The following is a 17,450-nucleotide window of genomic DNA, read 5'->3' as shown; positions in this document are numbered from 1 at the left end:
GTTTTTCCAGATGACTCACGTGTTTTTTGTGTAGGGAGTTTGTGATGGTGTGAGGGAGCTCCTTCTCTATAGCAGTTTGGCCTACTTGGTGTGTATGTTCATCGAGTGGGCGTAAGCAGTGACGCCGCAGGTTCGTATAAGGGACTGTTCTGAGCGCTCTGCGAATGTGATCAGGTGTGGTGATGTTGGCGTATTCGATTTTGAATCACATGGAGAACTGAGTATTGTTGAAGGTAACGCAAGTGAGTTTAGCAAGTAGCGTTTTGCAGGCGGTGCGCACATCAGGCTGTAGTGTCTCTGTCAGGGCAGTTTCTGTGTATTGCATGAAGGTTGCTTTGTTGTACCCCACAAGCTCCACGTAATGTGCTGTGGTGACTGTGCTCGCTGGCGAAGCATTGCACCAATCGGGTGGAGGTTCGTAGAAGGCCCACGTTCGACTGAAGAGACACTGTGCAAACCTCTTGTCATACGCGCGATGCTCTACCTCCTCGTGTGTAAGGGAAAATTCAGCGACGAAACTGCCTAGACTGAACAGGGGGTCTCTCACAGCTGACACCGGCAGCAGCACGGTTACGCAAACGTCCTACTTGAAAGCTCGGTTTAGATCAGTCGCCTGATCTTCAAGGACAGTGGGCCAATGACCGCCTTCAATGAGGACGCGATGTTCTGCCACCTGTGTGTGCATTAATCGGAGTTTTACTGACTGATACAGGGTTCACGTCTTCGTGTACGGGAAGGACGCTAGTTGTCGAACCATCGCCTGTCGTCACCACTCCCTTGGGTGACGAATGCCCATGCCAATCAGTAAGCCCCCCAAGCGGCATGATACGTTCGTAATGACCTCCTTTGGCAACCCCAGCGACGCCGCCACGTCGTTCACGAAGGCCGTCTCAAATTCGCTGTACTGCTCTGCAATCAGCGTGCCCTACTCGTCCCCTTCCAGCTTCACGTGATGATGCGCGGTGGTGTGCGCAGCTGACTCTTGCGCCTTTTTCGCCGTGGAGCCGAGGTACACGGCACAGGTACGAGAATACTTGAAGACCTTGAGCTGGCTGTCCATCTCTTTGCGGTCAAGAGTCGGCGCATGGACCACCGCGTAGTCGATGGCCAGGGTACCCAGGTGGAACGTTACCGACTGCACGGCATCTCCCGATACGCCGACTGCAGCCTCAACGTCAGCCACGAAAGCCTTCCGCAGCTGCTCCTTGCTCTCGCTAGTGACCGCACCCCACTCCGCTCTCTCAAGGCACACCTGACGGTGGCCTGTCACTGCATCGGCGGCGCACGAGTCCATAAATAGACTAGCTCTGCGAGAAATATGCATGAGGCTCGCGGTCTCGGCAGCAGCGGAAAGCGAAACAGCACATTTCTGTGTTGAACTCGGTGACTCCATCTCCATGTACAGCTCCTACATGCGAGTGAAGTGGCCCTCACTGAGCAGCACATCGACCGCGTGTCGCGTGAGTGTCGGGGCGTGAAAAACAGTGAACATCACCTTGAGAGCACTGGTGAAGAACACGTCCGCCACGTGCGACTCCTGAACAGAGAGCTGCTCCGCTACATCGGCGACAAGGGCGCTGTGCAGAACGATCCATTATGCCGCCAGCACGGGCGGCCAGGCGGAGCCGGGAAAGTGGAGATGGTGGCGATGAGTGACGCGTCCTCGGGGGTAGAATTGTACTGCTCGTACAGGAACCACGTTTTTCTGAAGGGACACTTGGAAAGTGCCTTCTCGAGTGTCTTCTACTCTGCTGCAAAGCTGTGCTGCAGGTCGAAGACCACCAGCAGACTGCCCATGCTGAGCTTAACGTTCTGCATCGCGCTCGGTGGTACCTTGAACCTTGTGACGACGTCCTCCTGGATGCAGCTGCGCAGTTTTTCCTCGTCTCCTGTAAGAACAGCGCCACAGTTGTGCCCGTGGAAGCAGTTTTGCATAGTCGTCATCATTATTGCAAAGCCTTCACGTGGGTTCTCGGAAGGGTGCGCCTGTGGAGGGGCGAGAGACTTTCCATCTTGCTGGAAGAACAGCTCCCATATTTCCGGAAAAGCAAACGACCCCATAGCGTTGACAATCTCCTTCCGCGAGAGGGAAGCGGAGTGGGTGGTGACCAACTCAGCCAAATGGCTTGCTTTCTCCAAGCGCTGCACACGGACATCGCCATCCTTGACACTGATTGGCATTGTCAAGGACGTCCCGCACGAGTGCACTCGTCACGGCATCTTCACCGTGCACCTTCATCACAGTTGCCCAGGCGTCACCAGGAAAACGCAGGCGGTGACGAGTGGTCACTGCGCGCTCGGCATCGTCGCTCTCATGGCCCTGTGCGGCATTCCCGTTCCGACGCACATCAGTCAGAGCGCTCTGCGACTACTGCGGGGCTGTTCTAGAGGAGCTGCCTCCGGTGACTGTCTCCTACACGAGCCAGGTGCGCTCGAATTTGCACTCCGCCAGTTCTGCCTTGATGGTAGCCACAGACACGTTTGCCGCGTGCTTGACAATGAGCTCCACCTGAAACGCGCCGGTGTTCATCGGTGGCTTCACGGCGTCCACAGAGAGGTGTAGCATCTCGGCCACATCCTCGCGGAATGCCTCCATGGCCTTCTCTAGGGCAGCCGTCAAGACCCTCTCCCACTCATCACCGTCCAGGATGACCTGGTGGCGCATCTCGAAGACGGATTCGATCTTGAACTGCCTGTACTTTGACCACACACGTGGATACGTGTACCGGACGAGCAACGCGTTCCGCCGCCGCTGCTCAAACGAGTACTCGTGTTGAATTCTGTATGGGAGGACCGCCCCATTCTTCACGGACTCTATCGTCACGTCAGGTGTGCGGGGGCCGCAGGCTGTGCCCGCGTCTCCGACGCCAAAACCGCTCTTTCAGGGCGCTGGTGATGTCCCACTGAGCGGCTTGTTCAATCTCACCTGTGTGTGTTCCGTCAGCACAGGCGCCCAGTGGTTGCTGCATAGGTCCACCGAGTACGGACTCTTTAATGCGAATGCGGCACCAACGTCTCTGCTGTCTATCTTGGGGTTCGTTGGTTTCGACAATCCTGTTTCAGCAGCATCAACCGAGAGTGCGCCGGCAGACTCCTGCCCCTTTCGTTTATAATCAAAGTAGAGCCTCCACACTCTAGCATAAGGGCTGGTAGTGAGGACGCGCTTGACATCCGTGTTGGAGAGACTTACGGCGTGGCACACCGAGCAGCGCGCAGTGAAGGGGTGCTCGAGAAGGGAGATGTCAAAGACGTCGTCAAAGGAGATGCCGATAGCCTCGGCGGTGTCTCTCTGGAATGCCGCTGCGAATGGTGTCCCTCTGCCCCAGCACGATGTCAGACTACTCATTTCCTGTGAAGACGATCTTCTGCCGCATCATGGCGGACTCAGACGACAGCGGCATAGGCACGTTCCTCACTGCGTGCGCAGACACACAGTAACAGGTGAAAATATCGAGGACGCTGGTGGGGTATCATCGTGAAAGGAGGTGGCAGTGGCACGACGGTCTCGTCAGTGGCTCGCCTTGTGGTTGTTCTTGCGCAGGCCTCGGTGCACCTAAGGAAGTGGTGGCGACAAATAAAGGCCCATATAATCAAACGCGCGTATAGTGGAAGAAGAGAGTGAGAAGCACCAAAATAAAGACAAGAAGATGAGGACAGATGCGCAACAGGTGAGGAGTAGCGAGACACAAGAAGGGAGAGCTCAGTGACATACTGGAAAAGAGTTAACACGGCCAGAGCCGCCGAGAGAGAGGTGAAAGTGAACTCCGGTACGCACACGACACGAGAAACGACCGGAATAATTGCTTTCAGCGTATCCATTCTGCGACCAAACACCGATTCGGGCCTGCCCCACCTCCGGCCCTGTCACAGGCCCACTCGCGTGGTGCGAAGCAGTGGCAGAGACGCGTCGCGGCAATGCGCCGAGTCAGTCATCGGGGTACGGCCTCTGCCCCATCTCGTCACACATCCTGCCGCGCAGGCCGACTCACAACCGCTCGCGTTATGCCGGCCGTCACGTGGCGCATCCCCCTTGGGGTGGCCCAGGCGTCCCACTCCAGTAGACGCCGCGGGGTGGGTGAGCTACATTCGAGCCACGCTGCCACCCTGTCCATCACGTGGATGGCGCACGCGTGCTCACTGTCGCGGGTTGCCCCGACGCGACGCCGCCCACGATCTGACCGCCGACATCAGCAGCGATGCATCGCTCTGTTCTCCCTACGTCGTAGGCGCTCGACCCTGTCAGCACCAGAAGTGGCTCGCCATTGGCAGGGATGGAGGACGGGAAGAGAGAGGTGGGGCTGCTCGGCTTCCCCACACGGAGCGAGAGGGGGGAGGGGGGGGGTGCTGGACGCTGCGCTACGATGCTGAGGTGTGGGCCGCTATCCAGAGGGACAAACAAGTGAGGAAAAGGGCAAAGAAAACACGCAGCGCCGGGGTAAAAAGCGCAGCTGAGTGCGCCGACAAACGCACGGGAAGAGGAATGGATGCAGAGATGTGTTGAGAGGGAGGGAGCTGAGTCACTCGCAGGCAGATCCACTGAGACCTACGCAGCTCGCAGCTCACCAACGCCGAGTGGCTCTGCGGAAGAAGCAAAAGTGCAGAAAGAGGAGGAGGCACTGGAAACACAATTTTGAACTGAGGACATAATAACAAAGATAAAGTGACTGGGAAGGGAATAGGCGCGAAAGAGATGCACCGTAAGTGAATTATGATGGCATTGACGGTGGTGACTGCGGTGCCGCTTTGTAAAGGGAGAGATGGCACCTGTGAGTAGGAGTGCGAGGGCGCATTGGCTCGTGTCTGTGTCTTTGGGAAGCGGTAGAGAGGGAAAAAGGCTCCTTGTTTGGAACTCTACTGTTGGCACTTATTTTCAGCTGAGTACGAAAAGGCGATCTACGTGGACGCACAGAAACGCACACCTGTGCACCAGTGCTACTCGGGGGGAAGGGGTAGAAGACAGCGGCGCCATTGGGTAAGATGACCCAAGAATATTGGGGTGAGGAGAGAGTAGCTCAAGAGGGGGAGGAAGCGCCCTTTCAGAAACGAGGAAGGGGAACGCAGAAAGGGTTTGACGTTGGGCAGGCAAATCGGAAAGATCGTCACAAATATTTACAGAGAAAATGCGCAAGTGAGCTCCGCAACGCCACTTCTGCCACACTCGCACACCGACAGTCTCACAGGTCCGCACAAGATGCGGAGGAGGAGAGTCGACAGAATATTTGATTATTGCTCTCTCATATGTGGACGCGGTTGCGTTCTTTTGAACCTCACGCTTGTATGCGTGAGCACACATGCGTTCGACTGACTGGGTGCGAGGCTTGCAGAGGGCGTGAGTTCGTCTGTGTCTGCCTTGATGACAACCTCACAAACAAGAGAGCGCAAAGGGTGGCGACTGTGAGCCAATACAGTCGCTGTGAGCCTTAATAAGCGCATTAAAACAAATGACTCTCTTCAATGGCTCCAGGCAAATACACAGCAGGATAGAGAGAGGGTGACGGAGAGAGCTCGTTGTCTTATTTCTTCTCGTGGCAAGGACACATCACCAATGCACGTGCAATGCGTGTGAGGGTACATCAAGAGCGGTCACACAGGTAATCATGTGAAGCAGCGTCACCGCCACTACACCCGCGTCGTAGTGAGGCAAAGGTGAAGAGAGGGAAAGAGAGAGAGGAGAAAGGGAGGAAGGCGATGAGTTCGTGGGATGGGGGAGCGAATGCGGCGAAGCAAATACAAAAGAAAACAGGAAGAAACAGGGCACACATTAGCGCGCGCGCGGCACCGTGGAAGGATGAAGACTGAACACACTGCAAAAACTAACCAATTCGATCCTCTGGGGGAAGGTATGTGTCTGTGTGATCACATGGCGCGAAGTTCGCTTGACGCGTACACTTCACTCTGTCATTCATTCATGCAGCATCTACATCTCTGAACCGTTCTTCACTCGGTCTTGCTAGCCATCTGTGGCTGCGCTGCTAGCATGCCCCGCAGCACCTCTCTCACTCTCCATCTGAGGGTGGCTGCAGAGTAGTGAAGCGAAAGACAACGGCGCAGGGGGTAGGGGGGAAGACGACTCCTGTCCGTATGGGTAGCCTCAACGGCGCCAAGCGAGCAATGCATCGCAAGCATAAACACGAACGCGCGCGCCAGTTTCCTCGAACCCTACGCCTCGCGTGTGCGTTTACAGGGAGCCCTGGCGCGGAGCAGAGATGCCGTCGTCATGGCATGCATACAAGGATGCCACTTCGATAAAGGTGGCGGCACAGTACTCTCAAACGCCTCCTCAACCTCGCGGCCGTAGGCGTCCTTACCGCGATGGGGCATGTCTAGTACCCACGGCACATCACGACAGTCCAGGGCCACTGATGCCACCGCCTGTTCACCCTCGTCAGATACGCGCCTTTGCTCTCGCAGCGCGGCAGTACTAGCGTACGGGGTCGGGTAAAGGAGGTTGTAGGGGGTGTACAGACAGACCCCACGGGGGCCAATGCCGAACGGCACCTCGTACAACATCGGGCGAGAATTGTGCGCAGTTGGCAGTTGAATTCCCGACTTGGCCACCACACTGAACCACACGGATGGGTCAACGGCAGAATGAGAGTCGTAGAGCACGCCTAGCTCGTACGACCGCACAAGTTGCTGGCACAAGCCTCGTTTCTTCACTTTTCCACTTACGCTACCCCACGCCGCCTGGGAAAGATTGGCACTCGTCAGGAGAAACCAGCGGACACAGGTGCGGTCTGGAGCGACGGCGGCATACGACTTAATATGAGGCAGCGCAAACTGTCGATAGGCCGCGCAGCTGGCCACTAGTGATGCCGTCGCCTCCTCGTCTCGGTCACTGTCCGCTTGATCTACATCCACGGCGTCCTCACGGCTAGCGTGCGCTGCTACACCTTTGGCTGGCTGTGTAAGGCCATGTTCTACCGCGTGATCTTCGGCACGGCTGCCCCAGCGATGCAAGCGGTTGTTCACAAACTCATGGCAGCACTGCACGCGCAGCGGAAGCGACCCGCCGCCTCGCCAGCCCTCCCAGCTGTTTCGCACCTCCTCTTCTGTCGGGTAAACCACCAGCACGTCGCGCACACCACGCGGTGCGTTGCCAGATTCAATCACTGTCACCGCCTCTCCGCACATGGCTGCTTGCAGCGTGTTCAGAAAGGTTGAATTGAGCGAGCCCTGGGAGCTGTACTGCCAGATCAGGTCAACGGACGCCGGCGTTGTGGCCATCGTCAGCGGCGAGCGCCGCAGCACCTCCGCCAGTCGGCACAACCCAACACGGTAGCCGGGACTAACCTCGCCGTGCGCGTGTGTCCCAGGGACGGAGCTGACAAGCCACACGGCTGCAGCGGAGAAGTCGATGTGGGATAGGAAATCTGTCTCGAAGATCCCGAGAGGGCCCGCCAATGATGCCGCTGCTTTCAGTGAAGTGAAAGCGGCGGCGAGACTCACGCCGCACTGAATCAAGTAATGACGGAGATGCTCGGCAAAGTCGATCCCCTTTGGGCAAACACCACTAAAATTGCTGCTGCTGTAGCCAGTGGTGGCTGTCCCCGCGGTCGCATCCAGGGAGTCGTGCTTTGAGCTCTTCGCGGACGTCTTCCACGGGAAGTCCTGCACGTAAATACCTTGTGACTTCCAGCACCAGTCTTGCTCGAGGAGGTTGGCAGTGAAGATGGAAACGCGCAGTCCACGGCTGTTGACGCAAAGCGCCATTTTGGAGTGGTGCGTCCCAAAGGCGATGGGCAGCGGCGGTTCGAGAACGGCAAGGCGTTCGCGTGAAAGGAGGGTGCCTACAGCAGATGTGGTCTGCGCATGTTCGCGCAATGACGCCACGAAAGGGTTCACCCGGTCCAGCAGCGGCGACGTCGCTGTATACGAATGCAAAGGCTCGCCGGTTGTGCAGCGCAGCGTCGCCGTCCCTTTCTCGCCGCTTAGCACCACCAGCTTCCCTGTCACAGCGGACAGCTCCGGCACAGTCCTCAGCAGCCATCGAAAGTCAGTCATGTAGCTCGAGAGCAGAATGTACTGCCAACACTCGTCAGTGTCGGCGACATCGCAGCAGAACAAGTCGCGGAGGCGAAGTAGGGAGCACGATGGCGCCACATCACACTGTGGCACGGATGTGAAGGGGTCTACGTCGTTGGTCCAAAATGGAAAGCTAGCTTCTGCATGCTGCGCAGAGCCACCGCCACTCATGAGCATACGGCGAGGGATGTGGTGCGATGAAGGGTGGGCCTGTACAAGAGCTTGTATGTGCCTGTTGCCAGCGACGTCTACTCCACCAGGAAAAAAAAAGGAGGGACGAGGAGGGGACCGCCTGTGCCAAGGGATCCTCAGGCAGGGAGAGAGAGGGGAAGGAGTAATGGCTCGGGGGTGAAACAAGAGAACCAAATAGAACGGGGTGTGTGCAGCTCGGCACTCGCTGAAGGTGCTCTTACCGCCACTGTAGGTATGAGGTAGAGAAGGGGACACTCTAGATACCAAGGAGGTGCATGGGGTTGGATGGGTGGGTCTTCCCCTCGCCCGCCGCTCTACTCCTCCCGTGCCAATAATCAGAGGCGGCTGGGGGAGGGCTGCACGAGCTGCGAGAAAGAGTCATGCATGCCGCCATGGCAACGAACACGCTAGCACCTTTTTCATGTGTGTCGTTCACTCCCTCATGTCAGCATTCGTGTTGCATTCGGGCTATGATTGGCTAAGAAGGGAAACAAAGTTCCCCCGCTACTCCCAAAGCAACAAATCCACGCATGAATCGGTTCGTGAAACCAACAGAGTTGGCAGTGAAGCCATGCCGGAGGAGAGAAGGAAAGGCAGACCCGAAGTGGCACACCACGCCACATAGGTGTGAGTGACACGAAAGCCTATGGCGAGGCAACCAAAGAGTACGCAGCGAGGCGCTGAAAGTGTACTGCCGAAGACACATACCAGCGAGTACGTAGCACCATCACGCTGCCATTATTGCACCAACACGGAGAGACAGAGAGAGCAATGCACCCCCCCCTCAAAAAAAAAAACACCAACACCAACCACCCATCGCACACTAGTCAGTTGTGTCGATTAACGTGGACGTCGACGCCTCCGTGAGCTGTTGTAGCCGTAGCTGCGTCTTGACGAATAAATTTGTTTTCACTACTTCTGCAGAGGGCCCACTCGCGGTGATTCGGCCGTCCTCCACAACCACCATGTGCTGCGCCGACCTCAGCGACGACATGCGGTGCGATATCATCCATATAAAAAGGGGCAACCGTGCCCCTGCCTCCGAATTATTCACCCTGTCTATCCCTTGCAACGCTGCCAGTGCGGCGAGGAGGTGGTGCTCACTGATGGCATCCAGCTTATTCGTCGGCTCGTCAAGCACTAATCCGCCTACTGCAGCAGCTGCCACTCCCGTGCCGCCATCGCTGTCGTGCAATGGCATGCCCTGTAGCAGCTCCACACGAGAACGCGCCAGCAAAGCCGCCACAACCCTTGCCAGTGCCAACCGCTGAGCTTCACCACCGCTCAAGGGGCCAACGAGGTCTCGCAAAGTGCGGTGTCTCTCCCCCATGAAGGCGTCGCAATCACACACGCGCAGGGCTTTTTGTACGTCGTGCAGCGTGACGTGCATCGCCGTGCCGCACACATTGGACAGAAAGCTCTGGCGTGGTTGCACATGTGGCGTCTGCGGCAGCCAGGCAAGCCACTGACGCACGTACGTAGCGGCGAAAAGGTTTAATGGAATGCCATCAAGGGCGATATAGCCGGGTTGCACTCGGAGACAGTAGCGCCGAGAGTGCACCAGGGGAGCAGAGGTCGTCGGCGAGGACTGTGACGTGCCGCTATGCCTATCAGCTGTACTGAAACGAGACGGCAACCCTGCCACTTCGTAGTTGAACGGCGGCGGCAATGCACTTTCAACGAGGGCGAGACGCAGCACCTCGACAAGAACATCCTCTGCGTCAGCGGCGGTACCGATGCGGTTGATATCAACATACACACCCAGCTGTTCATCGGGATGCGACCGCCCCATTCCACCGCCGCGCGTGAGCTCCACTACAGCAACCGGGTCGTAGAGGCGCCGCAGCAGCAGATTGAGCGAGCTCTTACCCGCACCACTTGGACCAACCACGGCCGTCATGCCAACGGCCGGACATGCAAAGCATGCATCGGCGAGGGTGGGTCGCACGCTACAGCTGCAGCTTGGCTTCTTCTGCCCTGGGTCTGGTACTCTCGGGGCGACAAACAGCTGAGGGTAAGCGAAGTACACGTGATGCCAGCTGACACCGCCACGGAGACGCAGTCCTCCGACGATGCGGCTGTCGGTGTCAAAGCATAGTTCTGGTCTACTCACCATCAACACCTGACGCCAATGGTGGCGGCGCTGCTGAAGCGCGGAGAGATTCTCAGTGGAGCAGTTCGCATCCTGAAACGGGGAGTGCCGCAGGGTTGATGCCTCTGACACGACGGTGCGGGGCAGGTACTCACACAGCTGCTGCAGTGGGGCTACGCCGTCCTCGAGGCGCTGCACCGCCACGCCACTGCGCAGGAGATCGCGGTACGTTTGCATGGCCCGCGCTTCCTGGAGAAGAACAGGCAACGGAAGTGGAGACATCAGCCACATCCCGTCGACGAACTTCGAACAAAGCAGCAGCACAGTCGCACAAGATGCGGTGAGCTGAGCAGCCTCCTGCAGCGCCGAGGTGAGGGGGTTGAAGGCGTTGTGGAAGAGCGCCTGTGTCCACCATTCCTCAGCCATTTGTCGCGACTCCTGCTGCATGCCCACTGCGGTTCGGTAGGCAAAGACCATCTCCAGCCCCAGCTGCCGCAGAACAAAGCGGTAAGGCAGAGAGAAGAGATCAAAGTAGTCCACGTGGGCAGGGAGGTAGGAAAGCGCGCTTGGATGCTGGAGCAGTGCCGTCTCCTCAGGGTCCAGAAGCGGGTGGAGCAGCGACGAAGCTGCACCGGCGTCACTGCCATACCGTTCCTTGCACATGCGCTCCATCTGGTAGACGCTGTAGTAGAGCACGCAGCGTACATCCTCCTGCATAGCGGCAATGGCGTCTGCCGCCCTTGTGTCGCCTCCCACCGATGTGACCGAATACTGATATACGCCAACGGCCGCGTACACGGCCTTGAGTTGGCACACATGGGCGTAGAGGCTCGACACACTCCGTTTTGCCTCCCCTAAGAGGTGCTCAAACGTCCAAACACTCGAACACGCGATGAGCGCCAAGTATGGGTGCCGCAGTCGCGGCAGGCGTCTCTGCCGTGTGGCGGACGGTATTGTTGTGGCACTCTCCTCATCCACAAGGAGCTCCAACAGCAGCCGCAGACCGACAGGGCTCCTGGTTGGCAGACTCTCCTCCCTTCGCGAGAGCAAGCGCGCGACGTCGGAGGGAGTCGAATAGCCCACCGCGACAGAGAATAAGGAGAGCAGCGCCGGTACATCCACCCACGCCGCAACAGCCGCACCGAGTAGCGGCCGCCACTCGCGTGTAACAGCTACGCGCCCGATAAGTGCAGCATACCGAAGCGACCGCTTCACCACAGCGTCGTGCAAGGCGATCACACGCTCACCACCACGCCGTCCCACGGCGAGGACGTCTTCGGCTGTGATGAGCGGGCGCGCTGGCCGCATGCCAACGGGAGACATCCGCATACCGGGCGCCGCAGTCAAACCGGTGTCTCCCATACCGCCTGCCTCACCAGGCGCGGTGCGGAGCCACCGACAGTAGAAGGCTTCGTCGACACAAAGCAGCTCTTGTTGGAGTCGTCGCGTAGCGGCATCGGCAAGCAGCATCGACAACTGGTTCCCGGTGACACCTGTGAAGCGCGACAGCAGTACCTCCGCTGCCCCGGCTACCAGTGCCCATCCCATATCAGCAGCCATAGAGCTCAGCAGCGTGTCTACAGGCGACGTTACCGCTTCGTTGGTGGTGGTGATCTCTGTAGATAGAGCGCTGCGCTCTCCCTGCGCGCAGACACCAGCGACTGCTACCTCAGTGACATATCGAACGGAGAGGCGAGGGTAGCAGATCTGCAAGGTGAAGACGGCGGCCTGAGAGACGGCACGAAGAATCACCACGCGGCGCACAAGCTTGGTTGATTCCGCGCTCGGCACGGCGCTGCCCTCTGCAGTCGATCCTGTTAATAGTGTTGATACGGAGCACGTGCAGGAGTCTATAAGACACCGCCACACGAACGCAAGAGAACTGCGGGGAGTGTTACTCACAGTGGTGTTGTCGTAACCGGCAGCGGTGCTCAGCTCCTCCATGCAGAAGCGGCGGGCGGCGGCACGCTGCTGCTCGACACTGGTACGCAGGAGTGGGGCGGTGTAGCGTAGAAACCAGTAGTGCACCTTGCTTGACATTCTCTCCGTTCGCGCACCGTTATTGAGACCCTGTACAGAGGATGTGGAGTTGTGCGTCTGCCGCAACAAGCGCACGCACAACCGCTCCCATCGCGGCAGCATTGCTCTCACCAGACGGTCGTTGAGCCAGGTCTCGCATGCCACGTACGGCAGCACGGCCTCCACTGGGAAGTAGCTGAGTGGTAGGCAGAGAAACTGGGTGCCGCCGGCGTGTGGTGCCAACCAGGTAGGATGGTGGTGCAATCGCCACGCGGCAGCCCACGTGCGGCATTGCATATCCCGATCCCCCCAGACACCGCCCCTGCGCCTCCGTGTCGCAGGGTGGCATGGAAAAAGGGCCCGCGCGCGCAGGCGTCGGTACAGCTGCGTCTCCTCCATCAGAGAGACGCGGCGGAGTAGGACGTATTGAAGGATCGTCACTAGCCGTTCTAGCCACCGTCGGTCCTCGCCAAGTCGCAGAACGGCGTCGGCCATGTAGGCGAGCTCGAGCATTTCCTCCAGCGGCATATCTTCGGAGAAGGCCACAGACGGTACAATTCCAGAAAACGATACCGACGATGCTACCGGTGCCTGCGATGATGAAACATCTGCTGCCACTTCCTCTGCCCACCACGCGCAAATCCTGTTGGCCGCTCGCCATCCTACGTAGCGGGCGAGCACGACAGTGGCTTGGCCGTCCACATCGGCGCAACAGGCCGCCACCTCCGTCACGCAACTCGCCTCCCACCGCAGCACAATCGCGCGAATTTTTTCAAGGAAGATGGCCCGGTGGCGCAGGTACACGCCATTCCCAAAGTACAGGGATTTGCTCAGTCGCAATCCTGTAACGACAAGAGTAAGCACCACAACACTGGCACTCAGTGGAACTCCCTTGCGTAGCTGCGACAGCCACAGCAATTCACGAAGAGAGGCAGCGCATGTTGACGAGAGACATGTGATGGCACTGATGAGCACTTGCAGGGCAGGAAGCGGCGACAAATACACCAGTAATTTGCACGACATGCATGTAGCAGCTGCAAAGGGCGTGCGCCTACTCGGTGCTTGCACGAAATTGTGCGCTCATGCAGTGTGCGCGTGCGATAGTCGGCAAATAATGGAAAAAGGGGGGAGAGAGTAAGCGAGCAGCGAGAGGAACAGCTGATGTGTGTCTATAGGAGTGGGCAGCAGAGTGTCGATTTTACCCGCTCTTGAGGCCAGCAATGCGGGGGGCGCTTCACACGGGAAGGATCAGCAGGGCTGTACTCCTGCAAAGCGTCTCCAAATTGCACTCATTCCAGAGATCCTTCGCAAGTGTGCCACATTGCATGGCGTGACAACAACGCGTGGAGTCCTCCCCATCGCATGGCGACAAGCGTCTTGGGGGTGGGAGAGAGTTCCACGCGCGTACCGCCGTTGCTGTGTCGGTGTCCTGTCCCTTAGGGTGACTCGGTGCGTACCCCACAGGAACGCGCGCACACCTCAATCGAGCAAAGATTCGTAGGAGCGGGAGGATGAACGAGGAGAAGGGGACGAGAAGAGACCACAACGAAAAAAAAAAAACGGAAGAATAAAGAACACATCAACCGCACAGCTGGACAGCACACACGCGGTCGCCTCTCACTGTCAGCCTGGTAGTGCACAAACTGCCGCAGCAGATCCCACCCACAATCCACGACGACACAAACGCACACCTGAACAAACAAAGTAGAAGAGCTGCGAGGAGCAAGCTCGAGGTCGTGCTGCCAAATTGAACGAACTCAGACATCGTTAAATCAACGCACGCGCTCTCTCGCACACAGCTCCTGAATAATAATAAGAGACGGAAACATCAACCGCTCAGGCAGTCGTCTGGGCATCGCGTCACTTCAGCATGTGCTTCAACACGGAGCTCTCGAGTAGAGCAGGGAGTGCCTGCTCTGGCTATCGGGGTTTCCTGGAAGAGGGCACAGCAGGGTCGCCAACCATTGAGGTTCGGCTCTTTATCGCGTCACTCTTTCGTCGCTTACACGACGCTCGGGCAGAGCCAACTACTGCACCGGCCTCCACCACGGTCGACGCACTCCCGTGCGAGGTGAAAAAGCGCCGCTCCAAAGCAGGAGGCAGCATCAACGACACCTCGTCGCCAGAGAAGGAGGAGAGGGAGGGTTTGGCGCTGGCCCACTCTCGTGGCGACTCCGCGCAGGGGGGGCGGATGGAGGGTGTCGTTGGCAGCTGTGGAACGACCTTCTCGACAACATGTGATTTCACTATCGGAAAAGAAAGCGTGCTCTTGTGCGTTGCGTCGCGCCGGCTTTTTTTGTAGGCCTTTTCCTTCCGCTCGTTCCGCTTCGCTGTGGCCAGCCCAGCGGCAGCGGTCGTTAGCGTTAGTGTCGTGGTCCACGCTGGCTGCGTAGGCGCAGAGGCCAAGTCCTGCTCTGGGACAACCTGCGCGGTGTGCAGCGATGGCGACATGAAGGCTGAGGTCGCACGACCCCCCTGCTCGATGCGGTGGACAGGAGAGGCGCTGCCCGTGCTTCTCTGGGCCGGGTGCTGTTGTGTCCTCTCCTTCTTAGATGAGTATTGGACGGGCAAGCACACCTCCACCGAGCTCAGTACGTTCGGTGGAGCAAGATGAGAGTTGTAGGACCGTGTGTGGCAAGAAAGGAAGTTACTTGATTGCCGCAGCCCGATGGCGTCGCCTGTCCCCTCAAGGCGTGCCACGGTGGCTATACAGCTCCTCTTCGATATCTCTGACATTTTACCGACAGAAGAAAGACGTTTCCGGGGGTCCTCAGCCATGAAGACGCTCAGTTGCGCTAGGGTCGCGGACGGCGGCACTGGGTGCAGCGGTATCGTCGCCAACATCTCAGCAGACGCCGGCTGCTGTTGCTGCTGCATTAAAGTGGCAGACTTCGGAGATGGGAGCAGTGGGGTGAGAGGGTGATCATCGTCTTTGTCCGCACGCCGCGGTGTGTTTGTGACCGACAGGCTCGGTGCTCCTCGCCCCAGCGGCGCTTGCAACAGTAGTACAGGCACAGCTTCGTCCACAGAGTTGGGGACCTCTGCTTGGTCGCTGCTGGGGGTCCTTCGAGCGACTCCGCATTGCAGCGCCAACGGCGACGGCTCACGATGTAGCCGAACGCACGTGGACTGCGGGTTACTGCGATGGGGCAGCTGTGCAGCGCCACCGCCTTCGGTGTCGTGCGGTTCCATGCCGTTCATGTTGAACATCACTTTCTTCCCTCGCTTCTTCAACTTGTTCGCCAAGACGCTCTCAAGAATCTGTGCGGCTTGCCCGTCATCTCGTAGAGCGGGCGACTGCAAGAAGGGGGGTACACCCACTTCGTGTCCGAGAGCGACGCTGTCGGCAGCGATGGCGTCCATGCACAGAGCCTGTTGTGTCTGCAGCGTTGAAATGACGCTTGTTGTCGACGTTGGTGGCAAGTTGCCGTGCGCTGATACATCTCTCTCGGCACCGTCGCGGTGTTGCCGCACCACTTTTGAGCAGAAGCGCTTGAGCTGCTCGGACTGCAGTTCACGCATCTCGGGGTCCTCGGCGGCCTCCTCTTCCTCCACTGCGTCGTTCCCGAGCACCATCGCACGCAGCCCCGTAATCGGCGCCCGCACAAGTTCAAAACCGTCGGTCGGCGATAGAGACGACGCCATGGCAGCCTCGCCGTCGCCGGTCAAGGGGTCCACGGAGGCCATGCCGAGCACGATTCCGTCCAGCTGCCTCGTGCCGTCCGCCTCCACGCTGCCATCGCAATGGCAGCGATTCTGGCGGAGTTGGAGATGATTCGCGTGCTTATGTCGGTTGTGACCGCGGCTGTGTGAAAAGAGCGCCATCTGATCGGAGGAGAGAAGGTGAGGGCCGCTGAAATTCATCACTGTGGGTGCTGCGACATCAGCAGACACCTGCGTGGATTCGCAGGGGCTCCTCACGGAGTCGTAGCGGCTGCCACCGCGGACAAGGGGCACGTTCATTGCGTTGCGCAGCCGCGTCGACTTGTGGAAGAGCTGCGAGTTCATGGAGGACTCCATGCGCTGCGGCTGTCCGCTGCACTGGAACGCTGTCCCAGCCCCCACGACGCTAAAGCTGTCGATAGAGCTGTTACTGCTCTTGCATATTTCCCCTCCGCGCGACGCCAGCCGGTGGGCATCCTCAAGCCGAGAACTTTGTGAGAGCGTGAGATACCGTCCACTAGCCTGCTCGCGCGATCCATTTGAGCCGCTGCACCGACGCTCAGATGCTCCGCCGGTTGGGAATCGCATTCTCAGTACTACCGAAGGGAGGGGTGACCCCCCGCTGAATGCATTCTCGGGCCGGCGCATCTCCGTTGGCTTGTAAAGTTCGAACATCACCACGTCACCGTCCACGTTGTCGTCCGCCTTGTCATTCTCGGTGTTCCTGTCCTCAGCATCGTCGTCGTCGTCGTCTTCCTCCACAAGTGTCATGTTCACAGTGTCGGTGCCAATCTTAACTGAAGAGGCACATCTGCTGAGGCTTTTGTGTTCGCTGACGCTGAGCAGTTCAGACACCATCCTAGCGACTGCCCGGTCAGGCGGGTGAAAGACAACGGTGCTTCCGATGCTGTCAGAGGTGCTCACCGCCATGTACCTCTGTATCGGCACGACACCCCTTGTGGAGGTGGGGACTTCCTTGACGGCGTGCCTTGCGATTGGCGAGGTCGTAGTATACCCTAGTCGGAGAGCGTCATCTACTCTGGTTGGCATATCGACACATTTCTCAGCCGGCCTCGTTGGTGGTTCCTCGGGCTGTAACTCTGGAGTGTTGCGGTGGCCCCTCACCTCATCTTCTTCGTGGCTGGGTGTGACTCCTATAGGCGTAGCAGCATGCTTCAGTCGATGCCCTGGCGAAGAGTGCATCTGATAATACGCCGACATCACTTGATGAACAGATCAACGAGAAGAGAGGCGAGGGGTAGGGCACCAGAAGGACAGGAAACACAGAATACACCAACAGAAAAGGAACAGAGCAGTCAGCACCGCAAGTGCAACTCCACAAACAGAAAAGTGCCTCACCGCACACACACACTCCCACACACGGTACCAGAAGCAAACGAGAACACAGAATTCGTCTCGGAGTTCAACACTGGCTGACCCCTCCTCTGCTTCGTTTGTA

The 17,450-nt window shown here is 58.4% G+C and overlaps 3 protein-coding genes and 1 pseudogene across 4 annotated transcripts; all 4 read right to left on the bottom strand.

The window, feature by feature from the left end:
• Positions 1-205: 205 nt before the first annotated feature.
• Positions 206-2,665, bottom strand: LBRM_33_3340 (annotated as a pseudogene). Its single transcript is given in 2 exon segments — positions 206-2,413; positions 2,417-2,665. Coding segments are annotated over 2 exon segments (2,457 nt in total).
• Positions 2,666-6,159: 3,494 nt separating this feature from the next.
• TDBP1 (putative tyrosyl-DNA phosphodiesterase) lies at positions 6,160-8,202 on the bottom strand (the record flags this gene model as incomplete). Its single annotated transcript, XM_001568049.1, has 1 exon — positions 6,160-8,202. One exon carries the CDS (start codon positions 8,200-8,202, stop codon positions 6,160-6,162), a length of 2,043 nt encoding a protein of 680 aa, XP_001568099.1.
• Positions 8,203-9,040: 838 nt separating this feature from the next.
• Positions 9,041-13,351, bottom strand: LBRM_33_3320 (ABC transporter family-like protein; the record flags this gene model as incomplete). The annotated part of the gene is made up of 1 exon (XM_001568048.1): positions 9,041-13,351. The coding sequence occupies one exon, from the start codon at positions 13,349-13,351 to the stop codon at positions 9,041-9,043; it is 4,311 nt and encodes a 1,436-aa protein (XP_001568098.1).
• An 897-nt stretch (positions 13,352-14,248) lies between these two features.
• LBRM_33_3310 (hypothetical protein, unknown function) lies at positions 14,249-17,212 on the bottom strand (the record flags this gene model as incomplete). Its single annotated transcript, XM_001568047.1, has 1 exon — positions 14,249-17,212. One exon carries the CDS (start codon positions 17,210-17,212, stop codon positions 14,249-14,251), a length of 2,964 nt encoding a protein of 987 aa, XP_001568097.1.
• Positions 17,213-17,450: the final 238 nt, after the last annotated feature.

This window comes from Leishmania braziliensis, chromosome 33 (assembly GCF_000002845.2).
Source record: "Leishmania braziliensis MHOM/BR/75/M2904 complete genome, chromosome 33".
Classification (NCBI taxonomy): Eukaryota; Euglenozoa; class Kinetoplastea; order Trypanosomatida; family Trypanosomatidae; genus Leishmania; species Leishmania braziliensis.
The sequence above is the reverse complement of the archived record's forward strand: the minus strand, read 5'-3'. Positions and strand labels throughout refer to the sequence as shown.